The sequence below is a fragment of the Echiichthys vipera genome (genome assembly GCF_963691815.1).
Source record: "Echiichthys vipera genome assembly, chromosome: 1".
Classification (NCBI taxonomy): Eukaryota; Metazoa; Chordata; class Actinopteri; order Perciformes; family Trachinidae; genus Echiichthys; species Echiichthys vipera.
The window spans coordinates 4,606,160-4,633,462 of record NC_139826.1 but is presented as its reverse complement, the minus strand read 5'-3'; the positions used below and the strand labels follow the sequence as shown (position 1 = coordinate 4,633,462).

Below are 27,303 nucleotides of genomic sequence, written 5' to 3'. Positions count from 1 at the left end.
TTCCAGTGTTTCCTCCAGGGGTCCGACCACACCGGGAGTTGTTTCTGGTCCACTGTTGGGTGTCCTGTCCCGTATGGCTGCCGACCCTGTATAGGATTTTACAAAAAATTATGGGTGGTGTGCCATGTAATACATTGGTCAAACCTATGCATGTACACATGTGAGATGTGGTTGTTATTTGATCTGTTATATGATCTTGTGCCTGTGTATTGTGCGTGTAGACGCAGGTTGTGCTGCGACAGGCATGGATGGAGAACATCAGGCCTGTTCTGGTCATCAATAAGATAGACCGACTTATCATGGAGCTGAAACTCACCTCTCAGGAAGCTTACTCCCACCTGCAGAAGATCCTGGGACAGGTAAGGGACCCAGCTCTAATTAGACACATGCCACCATCAGAATAGTCCTCTGTAACACTCTCAGCCACAATGTCCTTTTTGCCCCCTTTGCGATTGTGTGATTGAGTGTTTGTGTGTGTGTTGTTCCTTTCAGGTGAATGCAGTGACAGGGAGTTTGTTCACATCCAAAGTGCTGGAGGAGCGAGCAGAGAAGGAGGAGGAGAAAGAGAAAGAGAGCGAGATGTCGAGTGGGGATCAGATTTATGACTGGAGTGCCGGGCTGGAGGAAGCTGACGACTCCCAACTCTACTTTTCTCCTGACCAAGGAAACGTGGTGTTTGCCAGTGCCATAGATGGATGGGGTTTCAGGTGAGGCTGCATCCATGACATCAGTGGTGTGCACTGCAGTTTCTGTGATGATATGAATCATTTGCTGCACTTAGACTTCATTTATTTATTTTCTTTCATGAAGGCAACATTTTGCTGCAAGATCTTCCCCAGGCAAGTGTGAAAGAGAAAAACAGGCATTTCTTAGAGGCAGTAATCAGCTCAAATCACCATGTTTTCCTATGTTTAATTTATTTTTTCCCCAAAATGTTGATTGAGTTTTTTGTTATTAATTAACAATACACAATGAACAAGCAATAACAGTCGGCAAATACCATCCTTTCCTCTCTTAACCAACATAACTTTTGGAGAAAAATAAGTGGGTAAATAAGGTAAAAACAATAGATGATAATAAAATTAAATAAATAATAAAATCACACAACATTAAGTACATTAAATTGAAACAAAAAAGGGATGATAATAATAACAATATTAATAAGCAATAGCATAACAGTGAAAATGCTAATAATGATGATGATGATGATAATATGACAATAATAATAATTATAATAATATGATGAGATGGTTTAAAGCAGATTTATAACACTTTCTTCTGTCTTCCTATTCTTTACCCCGATTCATATCAATAGTACTCTAGCTGTGGTGGAGTGGTATTGCTAACAGTGCCAGCTCTTCTCTGTTTCTAGCCATTAGTATAGTCATGTGGTTCAGAAAATTTAAGAAAGGCATCCATATCTCATAAAAATCCTCAACTTTCCCTCTTGCTATGTAGGTCAGTTTTTAATAGTGCCAGACTGCAAGACATCCCCTTAACCAACTTTCTAGAGTCAGGTCGCTGAGTATCCTTCCAGGTCAAGGCAATTACACATTTGGCTTGCAACAAACTTATTAGTTTGCGTTTTTTTTCATTCACTGGGAAATCTTCAGGGTATATGTGTAATAAACACATTTTAGCTTCAATGGGATTAACTATATCTGACAATTTAGAAGTCTGCCCTAGAACCTCTTTCCAGAATACCTTGAGTGTCCTACGTTTAATTTCTATTAGAGTGTCTCTTCACTTGTCGGGTGTGATATGGATGTCCATATAGATGATTGGTCTCACACTGATATGGTGTGTGTGTATTGGGGCTGCTCCATTTTAGTCAATGATTTAGTTCATTGTCATTTTTTAAACCTATTTCCAAGAAACTGATGAGATCACAAGATTAACATTTTTACAAATCTGCTGCTTAAATCAACAAATCAATATATTTGTCAAAATTGTATGAGTTTTAATCGGCTAACAATTCCTTTGATCGAGGACAACCCTAGTATGTATGTTTGAAGATTAGCCTGTAGGTTCTAAGACATCTGTCTGTAAATGTATTGATAACTATACATTTTTGACCACCTCTTTCCTTAATGACTACTGTGTGTTTTCAGGTTCTGTCATGATAACATTGGGTCTCATTCACCAACTATTCTAAAGAAGGAATTTCTTCTTAAAACTCGCTTACACTACCATGGAAATCCAGACGCACCACTAGAAAATTTCAATTTGCTCTGCCGCCGTCTCTTGAGCTCATTAACTATGAAAGACCGATGACGACAGTACTGCGCCGTCGAAGTCGGCTAGATACGTCACCTTGTTCATTGCTCTGATTTGTTGTGGTGCTATCCAATCGCGTGCAGTGGCATTTTGAAATGCACTCGTTGGTATCGCCCCTTGAGTTGAGAAGGTCTGTTGATTGTTGCCAGACCCTACGTCTAGATACATACACACATTTGAGTGCTGATAATAAAACAGACATAATAGGTTATACTTTACAATCACATTTTTTATAATTTATAATATTTTCAATAATCAATTTCATTATTTTACAAAGCAATATGCTTTGTTTTAAATAGTTTTTTTTTGTTGGCCTTTATTGGATAGTCCAGCTGAAGAGAGTCAGAGAAAAGAGGACAGCATGCATCAAAGGCCTGGACTCATTATAAGAACAGAGTTTCTCCGCTTTAAGAACACCTTCATGAATCTGATGTAGACTTTTCTTAAGAACAAATTTAAGAGAAAGCTTAGGAAGATATTGGTGAATAAAACCCAGTGTGTCCTGTCTTACAGTTTTTTTTTCCGATCACTATAACATTTAATACTATGAATAATTTTCCTAAACTCTTTAAGCAGTAATGGGGAAAAAAAATTGCCGAAGTCACAAAGGCATGTTTGTTAATTGTTTTATGTTGCATAACTGACTGACAGCAGTATTTGTACGTCAATCTACTGTCATAACCTTTTTGTGTGAAATCATGAATAAAAATCATGTACTATATATTTGGTTAAGTTTTTTCTCTTTTTTAAAAAACATGAAAATATGACTTGGGCCAATATTTTTAAGAGGGTGGTAATATGCAATATAGCTGCCATTTACTGTATGTGTGAAAATAAATCATATTCAAACAGAAAAAGCCACAGAAGAATTAAAAAAAGTCCCCATCTAATCTGCCCGGTATTCTGCATTTGGCCACATGTTCTCATCCACATCACACCTGGTATCTAATATGAACAGCTGTTCACTTTGACTTTAGCCTCTAAGTTAGGTTTCGAGCATGATGTCTTCTGTTCTGACACATAGTGTGGAAGAATTTGTAAATGTGACACTAAAAACTCATTGTTTTGGTCTTAGTTGAGCTAGTTTGTAAAAGAAGTTCAAGCATGTAGAGAGTATGAGTATGTTCAACTTTTAAAACCGTTAAAAGTATTTAAAAAAAACAAAAGAATTGTCAGCAATTGTAAAAAACTGTAGCATTGTACTGTGGTTGCCATCTTGTGGTGTTTCTGTTTTCTGCCTCTAAGAAATGCCTGTATTTCTCTTTCACACTTGCCTTAGGAAGATCAAAACACTACCTACATGTAAAAGAAATTAATAAATGATGTATTTATTGGGAGCCTAACAGTGTTCAGACCTCTTTTGTGCAGTGCAGTTTTTGTTTTCTTGCCTGGATGTGGGCACACTCTGTCCTTTTTCTTTGCAACATTAATCAACAAAGTGCTAAATGAAGTAGCTTGCACTGTGGACTAGGATTACTAAATTGAATTTACTGATCATTGAGAGGGAGTTGATATTCTTATTTTAGATTTAGATCGTTGCACAATTTAAAATACAGAAAATTACAACTCATTATATGCAGGTGGAGGCTTATTCAAAGCCTCCACCTGCATATTATGTGTTGTAATTTTTTACAATGTTATAGAGAACACAAAATATGCATACTGAGAGTAACATCAAAGTGATAGTAGTAATAACTACACTGGAGATCAAAATTAGAGAACACATTATAAATACTTGATTTATTCTAAAATACTGTTATTTTTATTGTTCATAATTTGGTAGAATATCCGCTGTGGCTTTACCACTGCTGTACTAGCATGTTTTTAAAATAACCAAGGCACTTCAACAAAAATGTGATCGAAAATAGAGAACACTTTCAAATCCCTCCCAGTTATTGGTGTCAATCTGCACCTGGTGAAAATGTACTTAATTGTTGGACACACCCTAATTATCTGCAGCTCTCCTGGTTACTTTGAAAGATGGTGAGCTGCTCTAAGGAGACTGAAACCCTGAGACAGCAGGTTGTCCAGATGAAGGCCAAAGGGATGACCCTCTCAGCCATCAGAGAGAGGTTGGGCGTTCACGGTCTGTGATTTCAAGAAGACTCAAAATTTACAAGGACATAGATTCATTTAAGTCCATCAAAAAGGCCGGCCGTCCATGTAAAACAAGTGCACGAGAGGACAGGATTATGAGAAGACTCTCAACAACACAGTGATTCAACACTGCAGCTGGAGTTGCTCACCAGTTCAGTGCTGAACAGGGCAAGGATCTGTCTCTGCACACAGTGTCTCGTCGTTCAAGACTTTTTGGACTGAAAGCCCACTCTGCAGTGACCAAACATCTCATCAGCAGAAATAATAAAAAGACTAGACTTGCCTTTCCTGAGGAGCATGTTGTGTGGACAGAGGAGAACTGGTTCAGAGTGACTTCAGTGATGAGAGGACGTTCAGTTTATTTGGGTCTGATGGAAACATTATGTTGGGCGTAGGACTGGGGAAAGACTGAACCCAAAGTGTGTAAAGAAGTCAGTTACATTTGGAGGAGGAAGTGTCATGGTTTGGGGATGTTTTCCGCAGCAGGAGATGGGCCTCCTGTACAGCTACATGGCAGGGTAAATGCAAATGTTTTGGTGAACCTCCTTCAGCAACATGCCACAACTTCACTGCAAATGTCTCCAAACAGCTGAAATTTTCATGAAGACAATGTCCCCTGTAACACTGTAAAACAGGTGAAGCAGTTCCTTGAAGCTAAGAATAGTGAAACAGTGAAATGACCAGAGTCCAGATCTAAACCCCATAGAGAATCTCTGGAAAATCCTTGGCAACAAAGTAATGTCTAAGAAACCCACTACAGTTATTGAACTGTGGAAGAGACTGAGTCAGAATGGATGCATACTAAACCAGACCAGTGGGAGAAACTAGTGATGTCCTGTGGGTGCAGATGTGCTGAAGTCATTCAAAGCTGTGGCCTCTACACTTCCTGTTCCTTTTTGAATCCTAGAGACGAAAACATTGTTGAAATCTTCTCTTCTGACACAGTGGTTACTGTTCTCTAATATTGATCACTGTTTTTTTCACAAAATAAAGTTTTTTGTTGAAGTGCCTTGGTTATTTAAAAAAAACTTGCTAGTATAGCAGTGGTATAGCCATAGCGGATATTCTATCATGTGTGTATGTGCGCATGCGTACACATCCTCATCATTATCTCACAGTATAAAATGGAAGTTGACTTTGTGCATATGGGCCGGAGCGCTATTCCATTCTGATTTTAGCTGAGAACAAGCAGAGATACACATGTATTGATGAATTCCACAGAAGTTCTTATACTGTAATGTTCATACACAATTTAAGACCAAATTTGTGTTAAATTGTTTCATGCATGAGTTTGAAATTCAAAATCTTTTTGCAAAAAACTACACACAGTTATCTACATTAGACACGTAAATTAAAACTAAAAGCCTTTGTGTGTTGTTTGCTAAGCACTTTGAAATACCACACTCAATCATCAGTCACCTGCACCCAGAATGCACCTGTCAAACCACCAATGCAATCCCTTTGAATGAGAGCTATAAATAGGATTCAGGTTTGCTATGTAAACTATATGTACAAGTGTGTTACATTTTATATTGCCTATTACAATATTGCTACTGTATTTCAGTTCACTGTATCTATGTGGACCGATATCTGTATAAATGAAAATGCCAGACTCTAGATAATAGTGTTTTATACTCAGCACATCAGTGTGTAGTTGGCGTGTGGAAAGAGCTTTATTTTGGGGGGTTTGTGTGTAAAGTTGTGATGTAAAAATATAATTTGTAGAAGAGGGCCTGGTCTCATAAATGGTGTTTTAGCAATAGTAGAAAACTGTGTAAACTGTAAAGTATTGTGGCTCATGCGTTTGAGCTGCGGCCTGTATTTTTGCCCTGGGGCCACATATTTTGTTTATTCGGCCCTGGAATCACACAAAATCAGTTTTGTTGTTTACTCATTCACTATCTTTAGACACACCACAAGTCCACAAGATGGTGCTGTCAACTCAGATTCAATACATGTGACTCTCTTTGACCCTCAACATGACAACAGAGCAAACGGTTTACTGCATTAAAAGACTTCATACTTTTTACTTTCAAAGTCAAAGGTCTCCATGCTGTACTGGTGGTTTGGTGTTTGAGGACAAAAAGAGGGTATATGTGCCCTTGTGATCACTCTGCTATAAATAAACCAATGAAGTCCCAGCGGAGACAACTGAGTGTTTTCCGCCTCTGAACCTGAGACACTCATTTACCATCTTTAGCAAAAGAGGAGGAAGAGGAGATCCAGACAACTACACAATCATTCTCACTCTGATCTTTTAAAATCTCTCAGAGCTGTCATAAAAACTCCAATTTATTCAAAAAGCTGCCCCCCCCCCCCCATTAACACTTTCTGTTGTTAGTGAAACTGAATCAAAATATAAGTGGCCGACTAAGAGTTTGATTGTGTGTTTTGTAGCATCCAGCAGTTTGCCAACATCTACAGCCAGAGAATGGGGATTAAAGCAGAGGTGCTGCTCAAAACCCTGTGGGGAGATTACTACCTCAACGCAAAAGCAAAGAAAATCATGAAAGGAGCTCAGGTAATGTAATTAGTTATGAGTAATTATCAGTATTTCTCCTGTGTTATTCTCTTCTACCACATACCCATGCATTATTCTTTAACCTTCAAAGAAATATAAAGGAAGGAAATCACAGTTTTACCAAATACTCCAGCTGATGCTGCTCGGGTGGTAAATCTGGACATATATTGTTGATCCACTGCACATTAATTCAACACTTAATCTTTGTTCAGGGATCATTAGTTGTTTTTCTTGATACAATATAATAGGACTGCCCTCGGCCAAGGATTTTCTTGTTCGTCATTTACAGTGAAAAGTCTGCTGCCTGTTAATGACACCGGCAAATTATTTCAGAATCTAATTCTGAATGTTTCAGAAAAAAATCAGCAAGGAGACTGTGGGAACATGGGCAGATAGCTAGGCTAACATTACGGCCAAGTTTGATCCCATATTGTCTTTCCCGACTATTAACTGTCTAACTGCGATGTCGAAGAGACCTGGACCTGTTACAACTTCCTATAGCTGGCCCTTCAAATTAAAAGCCCTCCAGCCTTTTAGGCCAGCCGCCAGTCACATAGATTTTTACTTCATTTTGACAAGACACAGCTCCAAATGTTGTTTTTTCCCCCTTGACCAATGGACTTATGAAATTTTTGTCGGCTATTGTTTTTTTGTCGACTATTCTGGGGCTGCCCTAAAATATAATAATTCAGGAATGTATGCATTTATTTTGTTAATAAAAGAAATAACAACAAAAACAAATAACACAAAAACGTAGCTGACAGCCAGATTTATAACGCAACTGATAATATTATTTTCTAATTACTTAGGCTTAGAGCTGGGCGATTCAACAATTTTATGAATGAATTTAAATTTATGGTTTAGGATGATGTTTAAAACTGATAAAAGATTTTCACTTTAACTTGGGCAATTATGGAACGGAACTGGGGGAGTCAACTAGCAGCTGGCTAGTTAGCTAGCTTGATCTCATGCTACACTGTTTAAAGAGCTGAACAAAGTTGTCACTCATCAGGTGATAGCAATGCTATGCATTAGTACTGGAAAGATGCGTTACAAGCGTAGCTACGTGGTCACTGACGCCTACATCAATACCATGGCAACCCACACAGTGGTCAAAGTTGGGTTTGTGTTTTATTCATCCCAATAGGGACTATTTGCTTTTGCTAATCATTGTTATTGTTAAAATATAAACAAAACATTTATTTGAATAATTTCGTTGCCTTCATGTTTGTTTTTCAGAAGAAATAAAAAAAAACGGATGTGGTGTGAAAAAATCTGATTTTATTTTTAGGCCATATCACATATAGTCAGCAGATTAGTTGAGTTTGTCCCTTTTCTCTTTACTCTTTATTACAGCATGTATCCCATCTCATTCCTAAATTTATATTTTTTGAAGTAAAATACAGGGATTAAATCAAATTTAAATACACGGAAGGTTTGGTTGTTGGGAAACATAAAATCTGGGTGAAACCTGTTCAAATGTGTTCCTTTTTGAAAAAAAGAGTTTAATCAATGGTTATTCAACTGAGAAAATGACCACCTGTATATACAAAAAAAGGTTAATCTTGCAGTGTAAAGCCGAGGATGTCACAATGTGTCTGTGACTTAGTAAGTATATTTAACTCAAGTATCATTATCTACTCCAGTAGAAGTAATTCAATTCAATTCAATTTTATTTATAGTGCCAAATCATAACAAAAGTTATCTCAGGACACTTTACAAACTAGGTGAAGACCACACTCTATGACTTATTTATGATAAACATAGACCCAACAATTCCCCTGTAGAGTACAGTGGCAACAAAAACCTTCCCTATTAAAGACAGGAACGTCAGACAGACCCAGCTCTGTGGAGGACGGCCATCTGACTTGACCGGTTGGGGAGGAAGAAAAGGAGAGCGAAAGAGAGAAAAGACGACAGATGGACAGAGAGAGACAAAGACAGACACAAAGACAGAGACAGACACACTTCCAGTAACTATAATAATATCTATAGTAATGTGAATATGACTTATATGTTATGGCAGTTAATACAGCAGAATAGTAGAAACAAACACAGCTATGGTTATAAATTATAATAGTAGCAGGAAGCGTCATGCAGGACCACGGCAGCAGGCACCACCACGATCAGCAGAGACCTGCGAGACGACAAAGCACAAACAGCTCCGGGGAAGAAGCTGAATTAGTAACATGCATTGATGAGACATGAATGATACAGACAGAGAGGAGAGAAGCTCAGAGTATCTTGAAAAGTATTATCCCCCAGCAAACTAGGCCTATAGCAGCATAATTAAGCAGAACAAAATCAGCTTAAAAATAACATCACCATTTATGAAAACAAGCATTTCCAAGGCTCACAATCACATGTGATTCTATATAAATCATCATAAATAAGTCTAATTTCAAGGCACACCAGTGTGCCACATTGTGCCAAAGCTGTTGTCATCAGTACGTTCACAGCTCACTGTCTGATAGCACCTAAAACGGAGACGATATAGCCGCCAAGTTGAATTCATAGGCAATAAGTTGCAAATGTTGCTCACTTTACTATACTCAGGGGGTTAGCTAAGAAGTTTTGATGTCAAGCTGATGTTGTTGCATTAGGTCCATTGTTCTTGTTTGTTAAGCGTAATTCCGGTGAAAAATCATCCCACGGTCTTTTTCGGCAAATACACTGATCAAATAAGCCATTTTTTTCGCGTATGAACGATTAAACAGAGAAATTGGGGAGAGTCGCTACAACACCGGCAGTGGCCGGCTGTTAGCTAACATTGAAAACCACTGTCTTACCCTCACCCTAACACACACACACCACCAGTCTACACACACACCAGACATTCCGTGTGTGACTTCGACACAGGCTGCAGTGTTTTAGTGAAATCAATGAATGATCTGCTAATTACTGCTGTGCCTTCAGTCTGACAGTGTGACACAGCGCCGTGAACACGAATCTAGAGTCCTTAATAATACCGTCAGGTATTGTCAAAGACAGATACAAAAAGAACACATTTATGTTATAAACACAAATACTCGAAAATATTTAATACTCTTATTTCGAAAATTATAAATCAAAGTTGTGTGTTGTCCTCTGCGCCATCTTCGCTGATGTTAGGGTGAATTCTGGGATACCTGGCTGTCTTAAGTCCACACAAGTCACCTCCAATGCATCCTCGATAAAATGGGCGGAGCAAGTCACATCCAGGCATTTGGACTTGGCGGGATGCAGACTATTGAATTGGAACCATGAGAACACAAATACAGACAAGTACGCAGATTGAGAAAGGGGCTTATCTTCTGGTATGGTATGTTAGCCTCTTAAATCCAAAAATTGTGCTATATTGGGATATACTGTATATTGTTATCGGGATTTGAAACGACCTATATCGTGACTTGAGATTCTGGTTATATTACCCTGCCCTAAATTGAACACACATCTGTGTCTTCCAGTTCACAGTGACAAAGAGCAGTGGAGCATGTTTTTTGGCTTTTCATGCCCTTATGTTTTAGTACAGCTTAAGATTGAAAGTAAAGGGGGGGGAGAGAGGGGAGGACTCCTGTTGAACCTGCAGCGACCCTTGGCCTGGTTGAACTTGATTTAGAAACACAGCTTGTTATCATCTATCTGCCGTTTCACCAGGAGTTACTCCTGAAGTCAATTTGGCCTGAGGTTGATGTTATCTGACCAGCAGAAGGAGATCGTTCCAGTCGCCTGTCAGTCTGTGGTCAGTCAGTACTGCACTTCTCTGCTGTCATTAGAACATTGTTTCTGATGAGAAATCAGTCCAATGAGGACTGGACAGATGGTATTAAGGCACCAGTGTTTCTCACTCTTATTTTGATGGGGATTCATCCAAAACTGTGTGCTGTCTATTTATTCCTATTTTGTTTTGGTTGAGAATTACATTCAAATTGATTTTAAAGACTGGTAACTGGGCTTTGTCAAAATCAGTATCTCAAATCACAATTGTTCTCATCCACAAAATCCAGAAATTATTTAATATTTCATAACTCCACTGTGCCTAAGCTACTTGCATGGCTGAGGAAGTATTTTCATTTTATACAAAAAACAACATCAAAAGTCATACACTGAAATGATCTATAGACAGATAATTAAATAAATAGATTTAATGGCTGAGTTGTAACTAAAAGTCATTTAATAATTGAGTTTTTTCATTTGGCACATTTGAAGACTTTTGTCTTATGCATTGTATTACAGTGGCCCACAGTTCTTTTCTTTAATACCAGTATGATTATTTTAAAGGTGTATTTGTGTACATTTACCATATTATCATATTATATTAAAAATATTCCTATTTAAGGGGATTTTCAGTATTTTTCAACCTGGACCCTATTTCCCCATGCATACCTATGTAAGTGACTCATGGCAACAGTTTTTTTTTTAAATTTATTTATTCATTTTTTATAAATGTGTCCAGTATCAAGTGAAGAGCTGCAGCCTGGCTGCTGTGAACCGGGCTGCAATGTAATCAAACGAGGCAACAACAACAACCGTCAATATACTATACGTCCACTAAAAGTGTTTGTTTGTGCCACTGACCAGCTCATATTATTATTGTTAGTGTCTGACAACATTATGGAAAGATGGAGAAGTTTCCGCTCTCCTGCAATGCTTTGGTGTGTAGCTACTGGATGGGTAGGATTGGTAGGATGTCTTCTGCTCTTTGTCTGGCAGTGATGTCCTGGTCAAACTGCAGGCCAGATGTTCCGAAGTTATTAGGATCCATTTGTGGTACAACTACATACAGTTTCTGCCTCTACACATTCCAAGGTAACATTAGTGTAAATGTACCTCCACATTGTTGGCACGATTTGGAAATGCAAAATCATGAACCATTGTTTTTATCAGAAATCTTTGATATAACAAAAAGCTATGCTTCATAACAGACTGTCCCTGCCAGTGAGCCTCTGTCCTTACTGCAGCTCCACATGGTTCCACACCGCTGTCTTCTAGCAACAAGTCCTTTACAACAAGAACAAGACTTCAGAATAAGACGTCAACATCTTTCCATAACGTAGTTGGACACTTAGAATAACAATCTGAGCCTGTCAGTGGGGAAAACTCACTAGACGTACCCATTGTGTAGTTGCCCCATCTGATTACATAATAGCCTGGACCAATTTTTTTAAAAAAGCTGTTGCCATTAGTCACTTACATTGGAATATACAGTAAAATAGGGTCCAAGTTAAAAAATAAAGAAATTCCCCTTTAATATTGTGATATTAACATCAGTAATTGACCAATTCAATTGAAGTTCAGTCTTCATTGAGAACAGAATTACTGGATGTACACATAAAGATTAGAATGATCCTGCAATAGAGAAGCCTTCTCTTACTCAGTGGGGATTCTGAGGAAGTCCTTCCTTTATTTCATGAATTACTTTGCTCCCAGGCTAATTGAACATCAACCTTTTTTGTTTTACCTGCTGGAGACTACATGCTCTGCTCCCACCGTGACAAAAAACCACAAGACCACAAGACCTATTGGGCTCAGTAGATGTTAACTAGATTCGCATGTTGACTCTAATGCTAACATTGAGCTGGCTGGAACATTTGTTTCAAATGGTCTGTCCATTATGAAAGTGCAGCAAAAATCAAAGCAATTTCTCCTTTCTTACAGTCCATTAATGGATAACCTATGACATGTATTAAATGCATACATGCAGTCATGCCTGCTGTCACATGTGATTGTTCCATTTAATTTTAAGCAAGTCACTGACGGATCAATCAATGACCTGTGCTCCCTGGAAAAAATTGGGCGAATTAACAAAGAATGAATTGCGGCCGCAGCACCATGAAATTTGTGCATCACTTGCCACTGATATCTTTCCCCCGTCTCAAGGTTGGATTCACAAAAGATAAGCTAATGTTGCCTGGAACACCAGACTTATTGGAAATGCTAATTAGTCTGGGCTCTCTCAGTTTACTTCCAAGAGGCATTATCAACCATAGAGAGAAAAATGCTTCTGGACGCAACTGGGTAGAGTAGACCTACAATCAATCAGAGCCATGGAACAAATTACATCACAGCAACAAAATAGCAGTGCTCAGTCCACAACAATGGCGACTGGGTAAGAAACGTTGTCAAATTCTTGGTAAAAATGTTCTCCTGAAAACTTTTTATGTGAATAATAATCAATAAAGAAACAGAATATCGAGTCATTTTGATCAGCGGTGTCTAGCTTGATCTGAGTTTTGTGAGCCTGAAAAACTGCGCTGAATGGAGCTGCAGACTGGACGGTGACCCACCTCATCGGTCTGTACTTTGTCTGGTTACTGGAAATCCGTCTGACTGGCAGAGGAGCCAGACATACACTATATGCCTGAACAAATTAAATAAGAGCACAACAAAACCACATTCAGACAACACATTTTAGAGAACAAAACATTTCAGAAAACACAACTTCAGAAAATGAAGCAGCATTTTTGAAAACAAAACCGATATTTCAGAAAACAGAACATTTCAGAAAACATGACGGCATTTAAGAAAACCCATTTTAAAAAACAAAACGGCATTTCTCAAAACAAGATATGTTGTTCATTTCGATATGTGCATATAGCACATTTCACTCTTTGTGAGTGCTTTGAGAGTTTCAAGTGCATCTGTTTGTGAAGTCACTCAAACATTCAGCTGTTGCTCAACTCCCAGATATTGAGCGATGAATGTTTTAGTGTGTTTCTGTCTGGCCAGCACTGTAGCTGTCAAGTGTGAGCAGAGGAGGCCACGATTCCTGCAGAACAAAGTGATGGAGAGGTTGACCGCTTATTTAAGCTCACTCGTCCATTCACTGGCATTTGGGGTCATGAATGAAATTAAGTGTTTTTAGAGAGCCGTGCAAACACAGAATGGGAATAGGCTCTGCATGTTGAAAGATCTGTGTGTATTTGTGTGCGGCGTGGGTGGTGCAGAGAGATAAAAAAGTCTTCTATCTCCCTCATTAGCACTTATACTGGCACAACCATTGTGTATTCAGGAGAATACAGGCACTTACATCATTTTGGCTGCTTGTATTGTTGATGATCTAATATTTACCTTTATCAAATACTGACTGGGCTCTATATTTACCCCATATTTATTGAAGCATAAGCATAAGAGGTTAGTTTTTTATTTTTAATTCTCTCTCTTTGATAAGTTAATTAATCAGCCATATTTTAGTATGAAACCTCCTTATTTTCTAATCCAATTCTATTGGTGCTGTTGAATTTTTGCCAGTGGCAACGCTGGTATTGGTTTCACTTTCGATTTTAAGTATTTTGCCAGGTATGTCTGTCCATCTGTCTGTCTGTCTGTCTGTCTGTCTGTCTGTCTGTCTGTCTGTCTGTCTGTGGTAAGGCTGTGCAATAATTCAATATGATAATGTATTGTCTTTCAGTGGAATCGTCTTGTGATGAAATTCTATATCAAGCTATTGTGATATTCAGTTAAGTTGTCAAACTCAAACTTCTATGATCTACCTGAGAGATTATCATTTGAAAATTGCTGTTTTGGTTTTATAATCAAAATCGACATATTGCCCAGCTATATACTGTGTGTGTGTGTGTATATGTATATATATACAGTGGAGATCAAAATTAGAGAACAGAGTATTAATACTTTATTCTGAAATATTGTTATTTTTTTATTGTTCAGAATTTGATAGAATATCAGCTGTGGCTATACCATAGCTGTACTAGCATGTTTTTTTCCTTTTTAAATAACCAAGGCACTTCGACAAAAACCTTTATTTTGTGGGAAAAAAAGCAGTGAGCAGAATTAGCGACAGTGTGTCCCCTACCATTACATTAGGGGGGGCACAAACTTGGTCCATTCTTCTTCAGTCTCTTTCACAGTTCACTAACTGTAGTGGGTTTCTTAGACATTGACTGAGAGTCTTCTCATAATCCTTTCCTCTCATGCACTTGTTTTACGTGGACAACCCGCCTTTTTTAAGGGACTTAAATGAATCTGTGTCCTTGTAAAATTTAAATATTTTTGAAATCACAGACTTTGAATGCCCAACCTCTCTCTGATGGCTGAGAGGGTCATCGGAGCCACCGGAACATTTTCCAAGTTTTTCATTCTGTTTTTCTGAACTGATCCGGAGACTTTACCGATCCCCAGAGACTTTGTCTTAGTTAAAAACGACTAGGGTTGTGTTTGGAGACTTTGTTCTGCCACTCTGCGGTTTCTTTCCCCACCGAGCAGCAGCAGCTGCGGAGCTTCTCCCCCCTCACGATCACTCACACTTACAGACGGTCACACGTCACAGTAGCCTGGCGCAGCAGCTCCAGCTGGGCTAAGGCTGTTTAAGCAGCCTAGCTCTACTGGACATTGAGAGGACACTGGTCAAGTCCCTGGAAAAGACGCCTAGTTGGTACGACAAGATCACAGATAATTTTCTTTAAAAGGAACGAAGGGTAGAATTTACATATAGATAAACAAACGCATTTATGATGTATGCCGGGAAAATTAGCTTCCCCTCCTTGAAAGACTGCAGCTGTCACTGACATATTGGTTATATATTGGTACAACATCGCCCAACCTGACTATGCAGTTTCTCTTTATTAACACAAGCATTGCTCTATACCAACTAAGTAAGTTTATATAGCTGGTGCACTGCAGTCATACAGTTTGTTAGTATGGCCAATACCATCAACAAACACCTATAGAGAAAATAAAGAGTAGTATAGGCACAAAGTGTTGCATTGCAGTGGCCTTGAAATCTAAGCTGGGTAATCAACAAGTGTTCACTGAAACTCTTGTTCCATATCTCTTCCATTCACTCTGATGTGTTCTCTCTGCTGCAGGGCAAAGGAAAGAAGCAACTGTTTGTGCAGCTTGTGCTGGATAACATTTGGAGTTTATATGATGCTGTCGTCACTAGGAGGTGGGTGAAGGATACTAGCCTGAAACTTCTTACTTCAATGTATTCTCTGTTCTAGTGGGATGTCTAAACATAAGATGTAGTACAATGAGGTGGTCTAAACCAATGTAATGTCAATTCTGATTTATTATGTGACATGTATTTTTTAAATTTATATTTACAATACTGGTGGATAATGAGGTAACTACTGAGAATACACTATTTTAGCTCAAAAAGACAGCTCTTCTAAGGAAATATAGAGTTGCAGAACTATAATGTCCAATAAATGCATGATGGTGATTATGGACAATGCATGTATATTAGCATATATTTAAAAAATAATAAAAGATCAAGCAGTTATATCTATTTCCAGGACAGGAGATGCCAGATTTTAGGTCATAATGTCAGTAAAAAGACAAGACAGAAGGTGAAAAGAGAGGAAAAAAACAACATGAAAAGATACGAATCAGTTGGCGCAGATATGTGACATTCCAACCAGGTGTGTTTGAATGTCTTTGCTGAAAGACCAGCATTTCAAACAGCAACATTTTCAAATCCATATCAACCTGGCATATTTCCTATAAATGTGGCTATTGTGACTATGGGTGGTGCTAACTTCAAACTTGTCACCTCTGTTGTATAAATGGGGGGAAACAAGGACTTGTAAAAGCAAACGTATATTGGGAATTAGCGTGAGCCTCCTGCACCTTTAACTAAAGACATACTATATTAGTTATTGATCCCCAAGGAGAAACATTCCGTTGTTAGAAAATAAGCCAAGAGCAAAAAATATTCCAAAATAAAAAAGATTTAGTCTCACTTTCTCATCCAGCAGTAGTTAATGAAAATGACACCATGTGTCTCCTGTCATGCTATTCTTAGATCATGTTATTCCATGATAACATATTAGTGTTCATGAATAGCTAGAAGTGTTGCTATCCATGCTCTGCAGTGTGTCTGCAAAGACTGTCCTGTTTCTGTGACCAGAGACAAGGAGAAGGTGGATAAGGTGATGACATCCCTTGGGGTAAAGGTGATGGCCAGGGACTCTCGTCACTCTGACCCCAAAGTCCTCCTTTCTGCCATTTGCAGCCAGTGGTTACCTGTGTCCCAGGCTGTCCTCTGTATCCTTTGTCTTTGTCTTCATCTGACAGCAGCTAAATGTCTGTGGAGAAGTCTATGTTTGCCCGGCTGCCTCAGTTGAGCATTTTTTTGGTGATGTTTGTGCATTTGGTACCAAGTTTTCTTTAACACAGACTTAAGCGATGGTGTGTGAGAAACTCCCAAGTCCCTTAGACATGGCGGCAGAGAGGGTGGAGAAACTGATGAGTGTTGGAGTGCGAAGGTTTGACTCATTGCCTGAAAGGACGCAAGAGCTGAAAAGAGGTACACACACACACACACACACACACACACACACACACACACACACACACACACACACACACACACACACACACACACACACACACACACACACACACACACACACACACACACACACACACACACACACACCTCCATTTATGTTAAACATTAAGGTCAGCTATGTATTTGTAAAGAATGTTTCTCTGCCTTTGTCTTCTGTGGCTCTGGGGGTGGAGCATTTGAAGAGGTGGGCATTTACTGGGCAGGGAAGCTATCTGAAAGATGCTAATGTTCACATTATGTGAAATGTAGTTTCTGGAGCTAGACTCATACTAGGGACTAAAAGTCAGGATATCCCAACATCTGATGCATCAAATAGTATCTCCTTTTTCACATTTGTCTCTTGTGATTCCACTGACTCTTGTAAATGGCAGTGTAATGCTACATCAGAGTTCCTCTTTTAATAACAGCATTTTTATATGTTTAGGCTTATATATATTCTAACTGCTTATCCATTACTTTTAGCTTACTGTTTCAACTGTATATCCATTAATTTTAGCTAACTATTTCAACAGTGTATCCATTACTTTTAGCTAACTATTTCAACAGTGTATCCATTACTTTTAGCTAACTATTTCAACAGTGTATCCATTACTTTTAGCTAACTATTTTAACAGTGTATCCATTACTTTTAGCTAACTATTTCAACAGTGTATCCATTACATGAAGCTTACTATTTCAACAGTTTATCCATTACTTTAAGTTAACTATTTTAACAGTGTATCCATTACTTTTAGCTAACTATTTCAACAGTGTATCCATTACTTTTAGCTAACTATTTCAACAGTGTATCCATTACTTTTAGCTAACTATTTCAACAGTGTATCCATTACTTTTAGCTAACTATTTCAACAGTGTATCCATTACATGAAGCTTACTATTTCAACAGTTTATCCATTACTTTAAGTTAACTATTTTAACAGTGTATCCATTACTTTTAGCTATTTCAACAGTTTATCCATTACGTTAATTTAACTATTTCAACAGTTTATCCATTACTTTTAGCTAATCATTTGAAGTTTTTTAGTAAACCTATAGCTATTAATTTCAGCCATTTTTTCATTACTTAAAGATATTTCTCATTTCAAATTTTTCAAAATTCATTGAGCTGCTCCACAGTCTTTTCACGTACCCCCTGGATAACAAGTACCCCTGGTCACGGATTCACAAGATGTTTACACATGTAAAACCGCATGAAATTCGCTTTGTTCAACACCTGAACAAACTTGATTTCTCTGTCTCACTGAAACCTGACAGCAACCACTGAACTACCTCTCACTGAATCTGACTACACCCAATGGATTTACATACAATATATCAGCAAACTACCCATTGAGGGTCAAGGGGGCGGTATTGCTGTGGCACACTGACAGTATGTCAAGACCAGCTTCCTCTCCATCCTATCTGCTCCTTAATTTGAGCACCAGGATTTTAAACTTTCTGGCACCACGGAGCTAGTCACGGCTGTTGTGTACTAACATTCGTTCACCTAAATTTAACCAATCGTTCCTCTCTGACTTCCTGACTCAGTTTTGCCCTCTCTCACCCTTCTTGGTGATTTCAACATACATCTTGACCCCATAGTCTCTACGGCAACCACTAAATTCATTGAAATAGTTAATTGCTTCAATCTCACTTAAAATTTCAACTTCCCCACCCATAACCACAGACACATACTGGATCTGGTGTGTTCCACTGGGCTCACTATACATCAACTTTACTTAGCTGTCATCTTTGACATTGACATTCCCACCCTCCTCCCTTAGCCAAAACACACAATAAACTTCTGCAAACTCCACTCCATTTCTCCCTCCTCTTTTGTATCCCTTCTCATTGAAAAATTTCCCACCTCCCCTCCCATCGACCTATATACCCGCTCTGACATCGCCAACTACTACAACCACACTCTCTCCCCCTACCTTGAACAGCTTGCACCTATTAAAACAAAACATTCTCCTTGCCCACTCTGCTCCATGGTTTACTTCCAGACATCACCAGATGAAAGCCAGGGGCAGTCAATTGGAAAGACTCTCAACAATATAAATATGCCCCCGATCCGAGCACCTACTTCTCACTCGCTCATACAGTCTGGCTCCGGAAACCCTAAAAAACTATTCTCTACAATAAAAACTCCTCAACCCATTGGACAATGGTTGCAAATCCTTCACAGTCAACAAGTCCATCTCCTTGCTGTAATTTTTCCAAGAAAAAATTTAAACCATCTATAACAACCTGGCCACTACTCTATCTCTCCCTCCTCCACTTCCTTGCCCATGTTTAACCTGTCTGCTTTGTCTCAGCTCCCCCACATCTTCCCCACAGACCAGATCTCATGGCGGCAATGAAAGCTTTCACCTGCACCATGGACCCCATCTCATCCAATCTTATCAAGGCCGGCCTTTCTACTTTATCACTACTGATCACCACAACAATTAACTCTTCCCTTACAACTGGCTCTGTCCTACTCTCCCTCAACCTTTCCGTTGTCACCCCCATTTAAAAAAACAAAAACAACCTGGACCCAAGGTTTACTGGAACATGCTGTCGCTTCACAACTCAAAGCTCAGTCAAAGCTCTGTCAAAAACCTCTATCAATCATTCCAGGCTGGTTTCCATTCCCCACACAGCACTGAAACAGCCCTTCTCAAAGTCACAAATGGCCTTCTCCTCTCCTCTGATGCCGACAACCCTAACATCCTCACCCTACTGGACCTGAGCGCAGCATTTGACACCAACAACCATTCCAACCCTCTCTGGTAGTGCGCTCTTCTGGCTCAAAAAACACCTATATGACAGATATCAGTTTATCAACATAAACAACTGCAAATCCCCCCTCTCCCATGGTGTTCCCAGTGTTCAGTTCTAGGCCCCATCTTCTTCATTCTATACATGCGCCCTTTTCAAATCTTGGACAATTTCACTGCTACGATGGTTAGCTCCACTTCCTCACCAAAGCTATCACCTCTGCCACTCACACCTTAGAAATCATCCTCACTGGTCCCAAATCCCTCATCTAATCCACCTGTAACTTTTCCCTCTTTATTGACAGCTTCACTGTGCTTACTTCCTCCCACGTCCATAACCTTGGCATGATTTTCGATCTCAAAAACATTGTCCACGTCTGTTCATCCCTTTCTTATTCAGCTGCAGAAACCTACATCCATGCATCCAACACTTCCAGATTGGACTGCTGCGATAGTCTCGTCTACAGTTCACCCTCAAAGCTCTCAAGAAATGACAATATATTCAGAATTCATCAGGTCGTCCTCTCACTGCCTACCAAGCCCGTCACTACATATCCCCGGTCCTTTATCCAGGGTGTCCACTATTGCTTCACCCACCCTCGAGAACTCACTACCAAAAAACATCGCCCCCCCTCACTTTCTACCTTCAAGAAATCTATTGTCAGAGGGTGTATGTGTTGTGTGTGATCTTAAATGATTACTATATTTAAATAATGTATTTAATTCCCATATTGCTTATTGAAAGCTAGCAGTGTTAGGACCTTACTTTGGTTTAACAAAGACTTTGTAATCTGGCTCCTGTGTCGTCATTTCAGATGTGTTTGACTCTTTGTCCTCCTCTTGGTTGCTTTTCAGTGTTCCTCCAGTGTTCGAGTGATGAAAGTGATCCGCTCATCATCTTTGTGTCCAAAATGTTTGCTGTTGATACCAAGGCCTTGCCTCAGAACAGACAGAGGTAAGTGTGTGTGTGTGTGTGTGTGTGTGTGTGTGTGTGTGTGTGTGTGTGTGTGTGTGTGTGTGTGTGTGTGTGTGTGTGTGTGTGTGTGTGTGTGTGTGTGTGTGTGTGTGTGTGTGTGTGTGTGTGCGTGCGTGCGTGCGTGCGTGCGTGCGTGCGTGCGTGCGTGCGTGCGTGCGTGCGTGCGTGCGTGCGTGCGTGCGTGCGTGCGTGCGTGTGTGTGTACAGACAGTGTAGTCAGTAGATGGTGCTGCAGTCCTGTTCTTCCCTCATGTCCTGTGAATATGTATGTCTGCTTTGTATTGGATCTAAAGTAGGGAGAGGAGTTGGCTCAGAGTGGGCCTGAGGTTAATCATTAAATACCACTTACCAGGTTTCCTACGCAGTATGGAAAAGTATGGAAATTAAATTGAGTAATTTCCGGGTCTGGCTAAGTATGGAAAAATGTTTGTGTTGTTGTTGACAATTATCTCTCTTTCTAAAATAAAATATATTAATATATACAAATAATTAAAACAAGTTTACTAACACTACACAGCCGATCTGTAGATGATATGAAACCATTAAAGCTGGCTGTAAAATGGTGCTGGGTTACCATGGTTACCCTTTGCTGTGCAATTGCGAATCTCATTTTTATTTTATTTTTTTTCCCATACTTGACTTATTTTTTTTAAATTTCTGATTATTATTATTGTATTTATTTATTATTTATTTATTTAGATTGGGAGGAACGGCCTCCCTGATCTAAATCCGAGTGGTCGTCAGTTATTAGACTTCTGTGCTAGTCACGGATTATCTATAACTAACACCATGTTCGAACATAAGGATGCTCATAAGTGTACGTGGTACCAGAGCACCCTAGGCCAAAGGTCGATGATCGATTTTGTGATCGTATCATTTGATCTGAGGCCGCATGTTTTGGACACTCGGGTGAAGAGAGGGGCAGAGCTGTCAACTGATCACCATCTGGTGATGAGTTGGATCAGAGGATGGGGGAAGATTCTGGACAGACCAGGTAAACCCAAACGAGTAGTGCGGGTGAACTGGGAACGTCTGGAGGAGGCCCCTGTCCGAGAGATCTTCAACTCACACCTCCGGCGGAGCTTTTCTGGCATCCCTGTGGAGGTTGGGGGCATTGAACCGGAGTGGGCAATGTTCAAAGCTTCCATTGCTGAAGCTGCAGCGGTGAGCTGTGGCCTCAAGGTCTTAGGTGCCTCAAGGGGCGGTAACCCTCGAACACCGTGGTGGACACCGGTGGTCAGGGAAGCTGTCCGACTGAAGAAGGAGGCCTTCCGGGATATGCTATCCCAGAAGACTCCGGAGGCAGTTGCAAGGTACCGACAGGCCAAAAGGGCTGCAGCCTCTGCTGTGTCAGAGGCAAAGCAGCGGGTGTGGGAGGAGTTCGGAGAAGCCATGGAGAAGGACTTTCGGGCGGCACCAAGGTGCTTCTGGAAAACCATTCGACATCTCAGGAGGGGGAAACGGGGAACCGTCCAAGCTGTTTACAGTAAAGACGGGACGCTGGAGACCTCAGCCGATGAGGTGATCGGGCGGTGGAAGGAGCACTTTGAGGAACTCCTTAATCCGACTAACACGCCCTCTTTTGTAGAGGCAGAGCTGGAGGCTGATGGGGAATCATTGTCAATATCCCTGGCGGAAGTCACTGAGGTAGTCAAACAACTCCACAGTGGCAAAGCCCCAGGGGTTGATGAGATTCGTCCAGAAATGCTGAAAACTTTGGGTTGTGAGGGGCTGTCTTGGTTGACACGCCTCTTCAACATTGCGTGGAAGTCTGGGACAGTGCCAAGGGAGTGGCAGACCGGGGTGGTGGTTCCTCTTTTTAAAAAGGGGGACCAGAGGGTGTGTGCCAATTACAGGGGTATCACACTACTCAGCCTCCCTGGTAAAGTCTACTCCAAGGTGCTGGAAAGGAGGGTTCGTCCTATAGTCGAACCTCAGATTGAAGAGGAGCAATGTGGATTCCGTCCTGGACGTGGAACAACGGACCAGCTCTTCATTCTCGCAAGGATCCTGGAGGGGGCCTGGGAGTATGCTCATCCAGTCTACATGTGTTTTGTGGATTTGGAGAAGGCATATGACCGGGTTCCTAGGGAGATACTGTGGGAGGTGCTGCGGGAGTATGGGGTGAGGGGGTCACTTCTGTGGGCCATCCAATCTCTGTACACCCAAAGTGAGAGCTGTGTCCGGATCCTCGGGAGTAAGTCGGATTCGTTTCCGGTGGGGGTTGGCCTCCGCCAGGGGTGCGCTTTGTCACCAATCCTGTTCGTGATTTTCATGGACAGGATTTTAAGGCGTAGTCGTGGTGGGGAGGGGTTGCAGTTCGGTGGGCTGAGGATCTCGTCTCTGCTTTTCGCAGATGATGTGGTCCTGATGGCATCGTCGGTCAGTGACCTTCAGCACTCACTGGATCGGTTCGCAGCCGAGTGTGAAACGGCTGGGATGAGGATCAGCATCTCTAAATCTGAGGCCATGGCTCTTAGCAGGAAACCGGTGGATTGCTTACTCCAGGTAGGGAATGAGTCCTTACCCCAAGTGAAGGAGTTCAAGTACCTCGGGATCATGTTCACGAGTGAGGGGACGATGGAGCGTGAGTTTGGCCGGAGAATCGGAGCAGCGGGGGCGGTGTTGCAGTCGCTCTACCGCACCGTTGTGACGAAAAGAGAGCTGAGCCGGAAGGCAAAGCTCTCGATCTACCGGTCAATCTTCGTTCCTACCCTCACCTATGGTCATGAAAGTTGGGTCATGACCGAAAGAACGAGGTCGCGAGTACAAGCGGCCGAAATGGGTTTTCTCAGGAGGGTGGCTGGAGTCTCCCTTAGAGATAGGGTGAGAAGTTCAGCCATCCGTGAGGAACTCGGAGTAGAGCCGCTGCTCCTTAGCGTTGAAAGGAGCCAGTTGAGGTGGTTCGGGCATCTAGTAAGGATGCCCCCTGGGCGCCTCCCTAGGGAGGTGTTCCAGGCACGTCCAGCTGGGAGGAGGCCTCGGGGAAGACCCAGGACTAGGTGGAGAGATTATATCTCCACACTGGCCTGGGAACGCCTCGGGATCCCCCAGTTAGAGCTGGTTAATGTGGCCCGGGAAAGGGAAGTTTGGGGTCCCCTGCTAAAGCTGCTGCCCCCGCGACCCGACCCCGGATAAGCGGATGAAGATGAGATGAGATGTATTTATTTACAGTATGTTTACTGCATCTAAAGTCAATGAAGCAAAGATTCATGTTTTCCTTTGTCGTTCCTGGTAATTGAACATCCCTACTGTTCCGGTCTGTAGGGGTTGCAGGTACACAGTTATTAATTTCACTCTTTTAGCATTTAGCTTGAATAAAATGCTGTGGTGTAAAATCCTCTGAGAAGTCTGGAAGTTTGAGTCTAGAAAAGTATGGAATTATGTAATGGAAAATGTGTAGTAACCTTACAGTGACACAACTGTTTCATAGTGTTAAAATTCATTTTGCTATTTAGTGTCAAATCACTGCTGACACTGTAGTTCAAATAGTTTTAACACTTTATACATAAGAATATTTAGAGTGTTGTTTCACCCAAATGACACCTCACAACACAGACCCATTGTTTTCATACACAGGCAATAACTTAATGCTTGTCGCATCCAGGGAAGCACCAATTTTATCACATTCATTCACCAGATTGACTTATCTCAACCACTCTATTTTTTTCTGTTCTTTTATTTCTTGTCTGTTTTGGTGCATTCAGTGTGTGCTCTTGGTGTCAAATGATGTGACGTAAACTTGACATGGCACAGTATGAATGGCTTCTGCATGTTTTTTTGCACTCGTCTTTGCAGGCTTACCCACAAACTTTTTAAATTCCGTTTTGCACGTGGCTCACAAACCTGGTACATACCTTCCAAAATTGGAAACATCATAGACAGGCCGCAGCTGCATCAACTGCATGCAGCTGCTTTTTGAAGATCGGCCCACAACCATTCTAATCAGCTGCTGGTCACACTGAGCATTGTTGTTGTACTGACATCAAGTTTTGTGGTAAATATTCTAAAAGCATTTACTCAGCTACTCCTGAGGCTTTCCTGTATCCAACAGCCTTCTTCAAATGGAACCGGCACAGATATGTGTTCCCAAGGTCAAGATTAATCCTCACTCTTAAACATCAATATATAAATGGTGGTTAAAAAGCCAGACAATATAGTCAACTGTGGCTTGTTTAGCAGCATTAATGCTATTGTCACTTTCAGGGTGGCTTTCCAGAAGAGCTAGGCTAATGAATCCTTTGTCTCAATATATCAGCCAACTTGGCTTATCACCGATATATCAGTGTCGGTGTATATGTTGACCAGTAGGTGACAGGAAATTCCGTCAGAGAAATGCGAAAGATTTGCTTTTGGTAATGTAGAGACTTTACATTAGTTGTTACATTACATAATCTCTGGGGCATAATTTGCCCATCAAAAAGAACTGGTATTATTTTTTTTTTTTTAACTGTAAATATTTTGGCCAAATATCTTCTAACCAAATTCAAGGGTTCCTTATTAAAGTGTTTATGTATTGTTCCTGTAAAAATAATGCACAGTGGCCAACATGTCGTTATCAGATTTTTTTAACTCTTAATCATCATTATTGCTTTTGGTACAACTCCCTTAAAGGCATAGCTTGCCGATTTTAAACCAGCTCTTTGTCTTGGCAGTATGGGCACTGTGTGCTGATTAAGAGCATGTGAGCTGTGACAACTTCCTCTCATAGCTCGTGGAGCTGTTCATTTTTCCCTCACTCTCCTGCTCTAAAAGAGCATCCTTGAAAGGCTCATCAAGGTTCACCACTTTGTGAACAACTGCATGAGCAAATAGTCCAACAGTTTAAGAACAAGGTTTCTCAACGTACAATTGCAAGGAATTTAGGGATTTCCGCATCTACATTCCATAATATCATCAAAAGATTTAGAGAATCTGGAGAAATCTCTGCACGTAAACAGCAAGGCTAAAAACCAACATTGAACATCAAATTCAGAATGAGTGAATATTTGCAAAAAAAAAACAAAACAATAAAGTTTATCAGTTTAAACATTAAATATCATGTCTTTGTAGTGTATTCAATTGAATATAGGTTAAAAAGGATTTGCAAATCATTGTATTCTGTTTTTATTTACGTTTTACATAACATTCCAACTTCATGTGATTTGGGGTTTTCAACAAGAATAAACAAGAAATTAAATGAGTCATGGAAGCACTTGTTAAGATCACAGTAGAAAATCAAAGCAGACATGACCTGTCTCTGACGATTGGATATTGGTATAATACAAGTTATGTAGTCTACCATCTGTTCTCAGTATTGTGATCTCTATCACTGGTGCACCTTAACCTCCAGTTTTTCTTTTTTACTTGAGGAGGTTCTTTGGTTCTCTCTCCCTGAGAGAGATCCAGCTGTTAGCCCTCTCTGATCTGTGTGTCTTTGAAGGTGAACTGTCGGTACAACCCCCTGACTCCTCCACAGTCAGTCATAGATGGAGTTAGCCTGGCCTGTCTGTCTCGCTGTAGGATGTTAATGCACTCCAACTTCACATTGCTCCCTCCTTCAGTGTCTGGACCATTAGTGTTGTTAGTCTAGTTAGTTAGTCTTCAATACCTTTATAAAGCTGGGATAAGATGTATAGCAAACATTGGAAGCAATGCTTTCAGGAGACTAGGATTGATGTTGGGGAGCCATTTCAGTGTTGCTCCCAGTTTTGGTTTAATGCTCTGGCCTGTGGACCACTTGTATGAGTTATTAATGGTCCAGAGAGAGCCAACTGTCTTCGCTCCGCCTCATTATGCACTATAGAGTGATTCACATTTGCTAAATTTTGCCAAAGCTGTAAACAGCACCACAGCAACTCCTATGACGAGCATTACTGCTGTCCTCAACTAAACTTTGTACCAGCATTACGAGTTTGACCGTTTGAACTCTGCAACATGCCTTAAAGGAGCTGTACTCAACATTCAGAGCATTAATATAGCAGAAAACAATTATTTTTATGTAAATATATAGTTGAGTAATGGTGTTCTCTCTGTGCGTGTGTTGGAGTCTGAGTTTCTCTGATCTTTGTTGTGATAGATGGTTGTTAGCATGCATGTTAGGGCATGTGGTCCAACATGTAAAAAACGTCAGTTTTTTACATGTTGGAAAAGTTCCGTGAGAGCTGTGTATAGGCCATCCCAGACTGTGTTTTTTATTATTTTGAGAACAGCTCTTTTAATTAAAATGATTCCAGTTTATTCCAACATGTAACTAGTAATTGCTGAGATCATGAAACTAACTAACATTTTCACTGCTCTTGTGTTTATGTGGCCATAATTTTAGACCCTACCAAAATCAAGTTATAGGCAGGAGAATGAGGCAGTGCGGCTAAAAAGAGCCTTAGTTAAACACATTAACAGCTTAGGTCCTGTCTCTGTA

The 27,303-nt window shown here is 40.4% G+C and overlaps 1 protein-coding gene across 1 annotated transcript in view; it reads left to right on the top strand.

The window, feature by feature from the left end:
- Window positions 1-27,303, top strand: part of efl1 (elongation factor like GTPase 1) — a 146,833-nt gene that overhangs the window by 7,144 nt on the left and 112,386 nt on the right. The window contains exons 5-11 of the mRNA XM_083913245.1: window positions 222-359; window positions 493-707; window positions 6,772-6,895; window positions 15,700-15,779; window positions 16,743-16,879; window positions 17,019-17,141; window positions 20,783-20,882. Of these exons, the coding sequence (XP_083769371.1) occupies window positions 222-359; window positions 493-707; window positions 6,772-6,895; window positions 15,700-15,779; window positions 16,743-16,879; window positions 17,019-17,141; window positions 20,783-20,882 (917 nt within the window). The remainder of the gene's footprint in view (window positions 1-221; window positions 360-492; window positions 708-6,771; window positions 6,896-15,699; window positions 15,780-16,742; window positions 16,880-17,018; window positions 17,142-20,782; window positions 20,883-27,303) is intronic.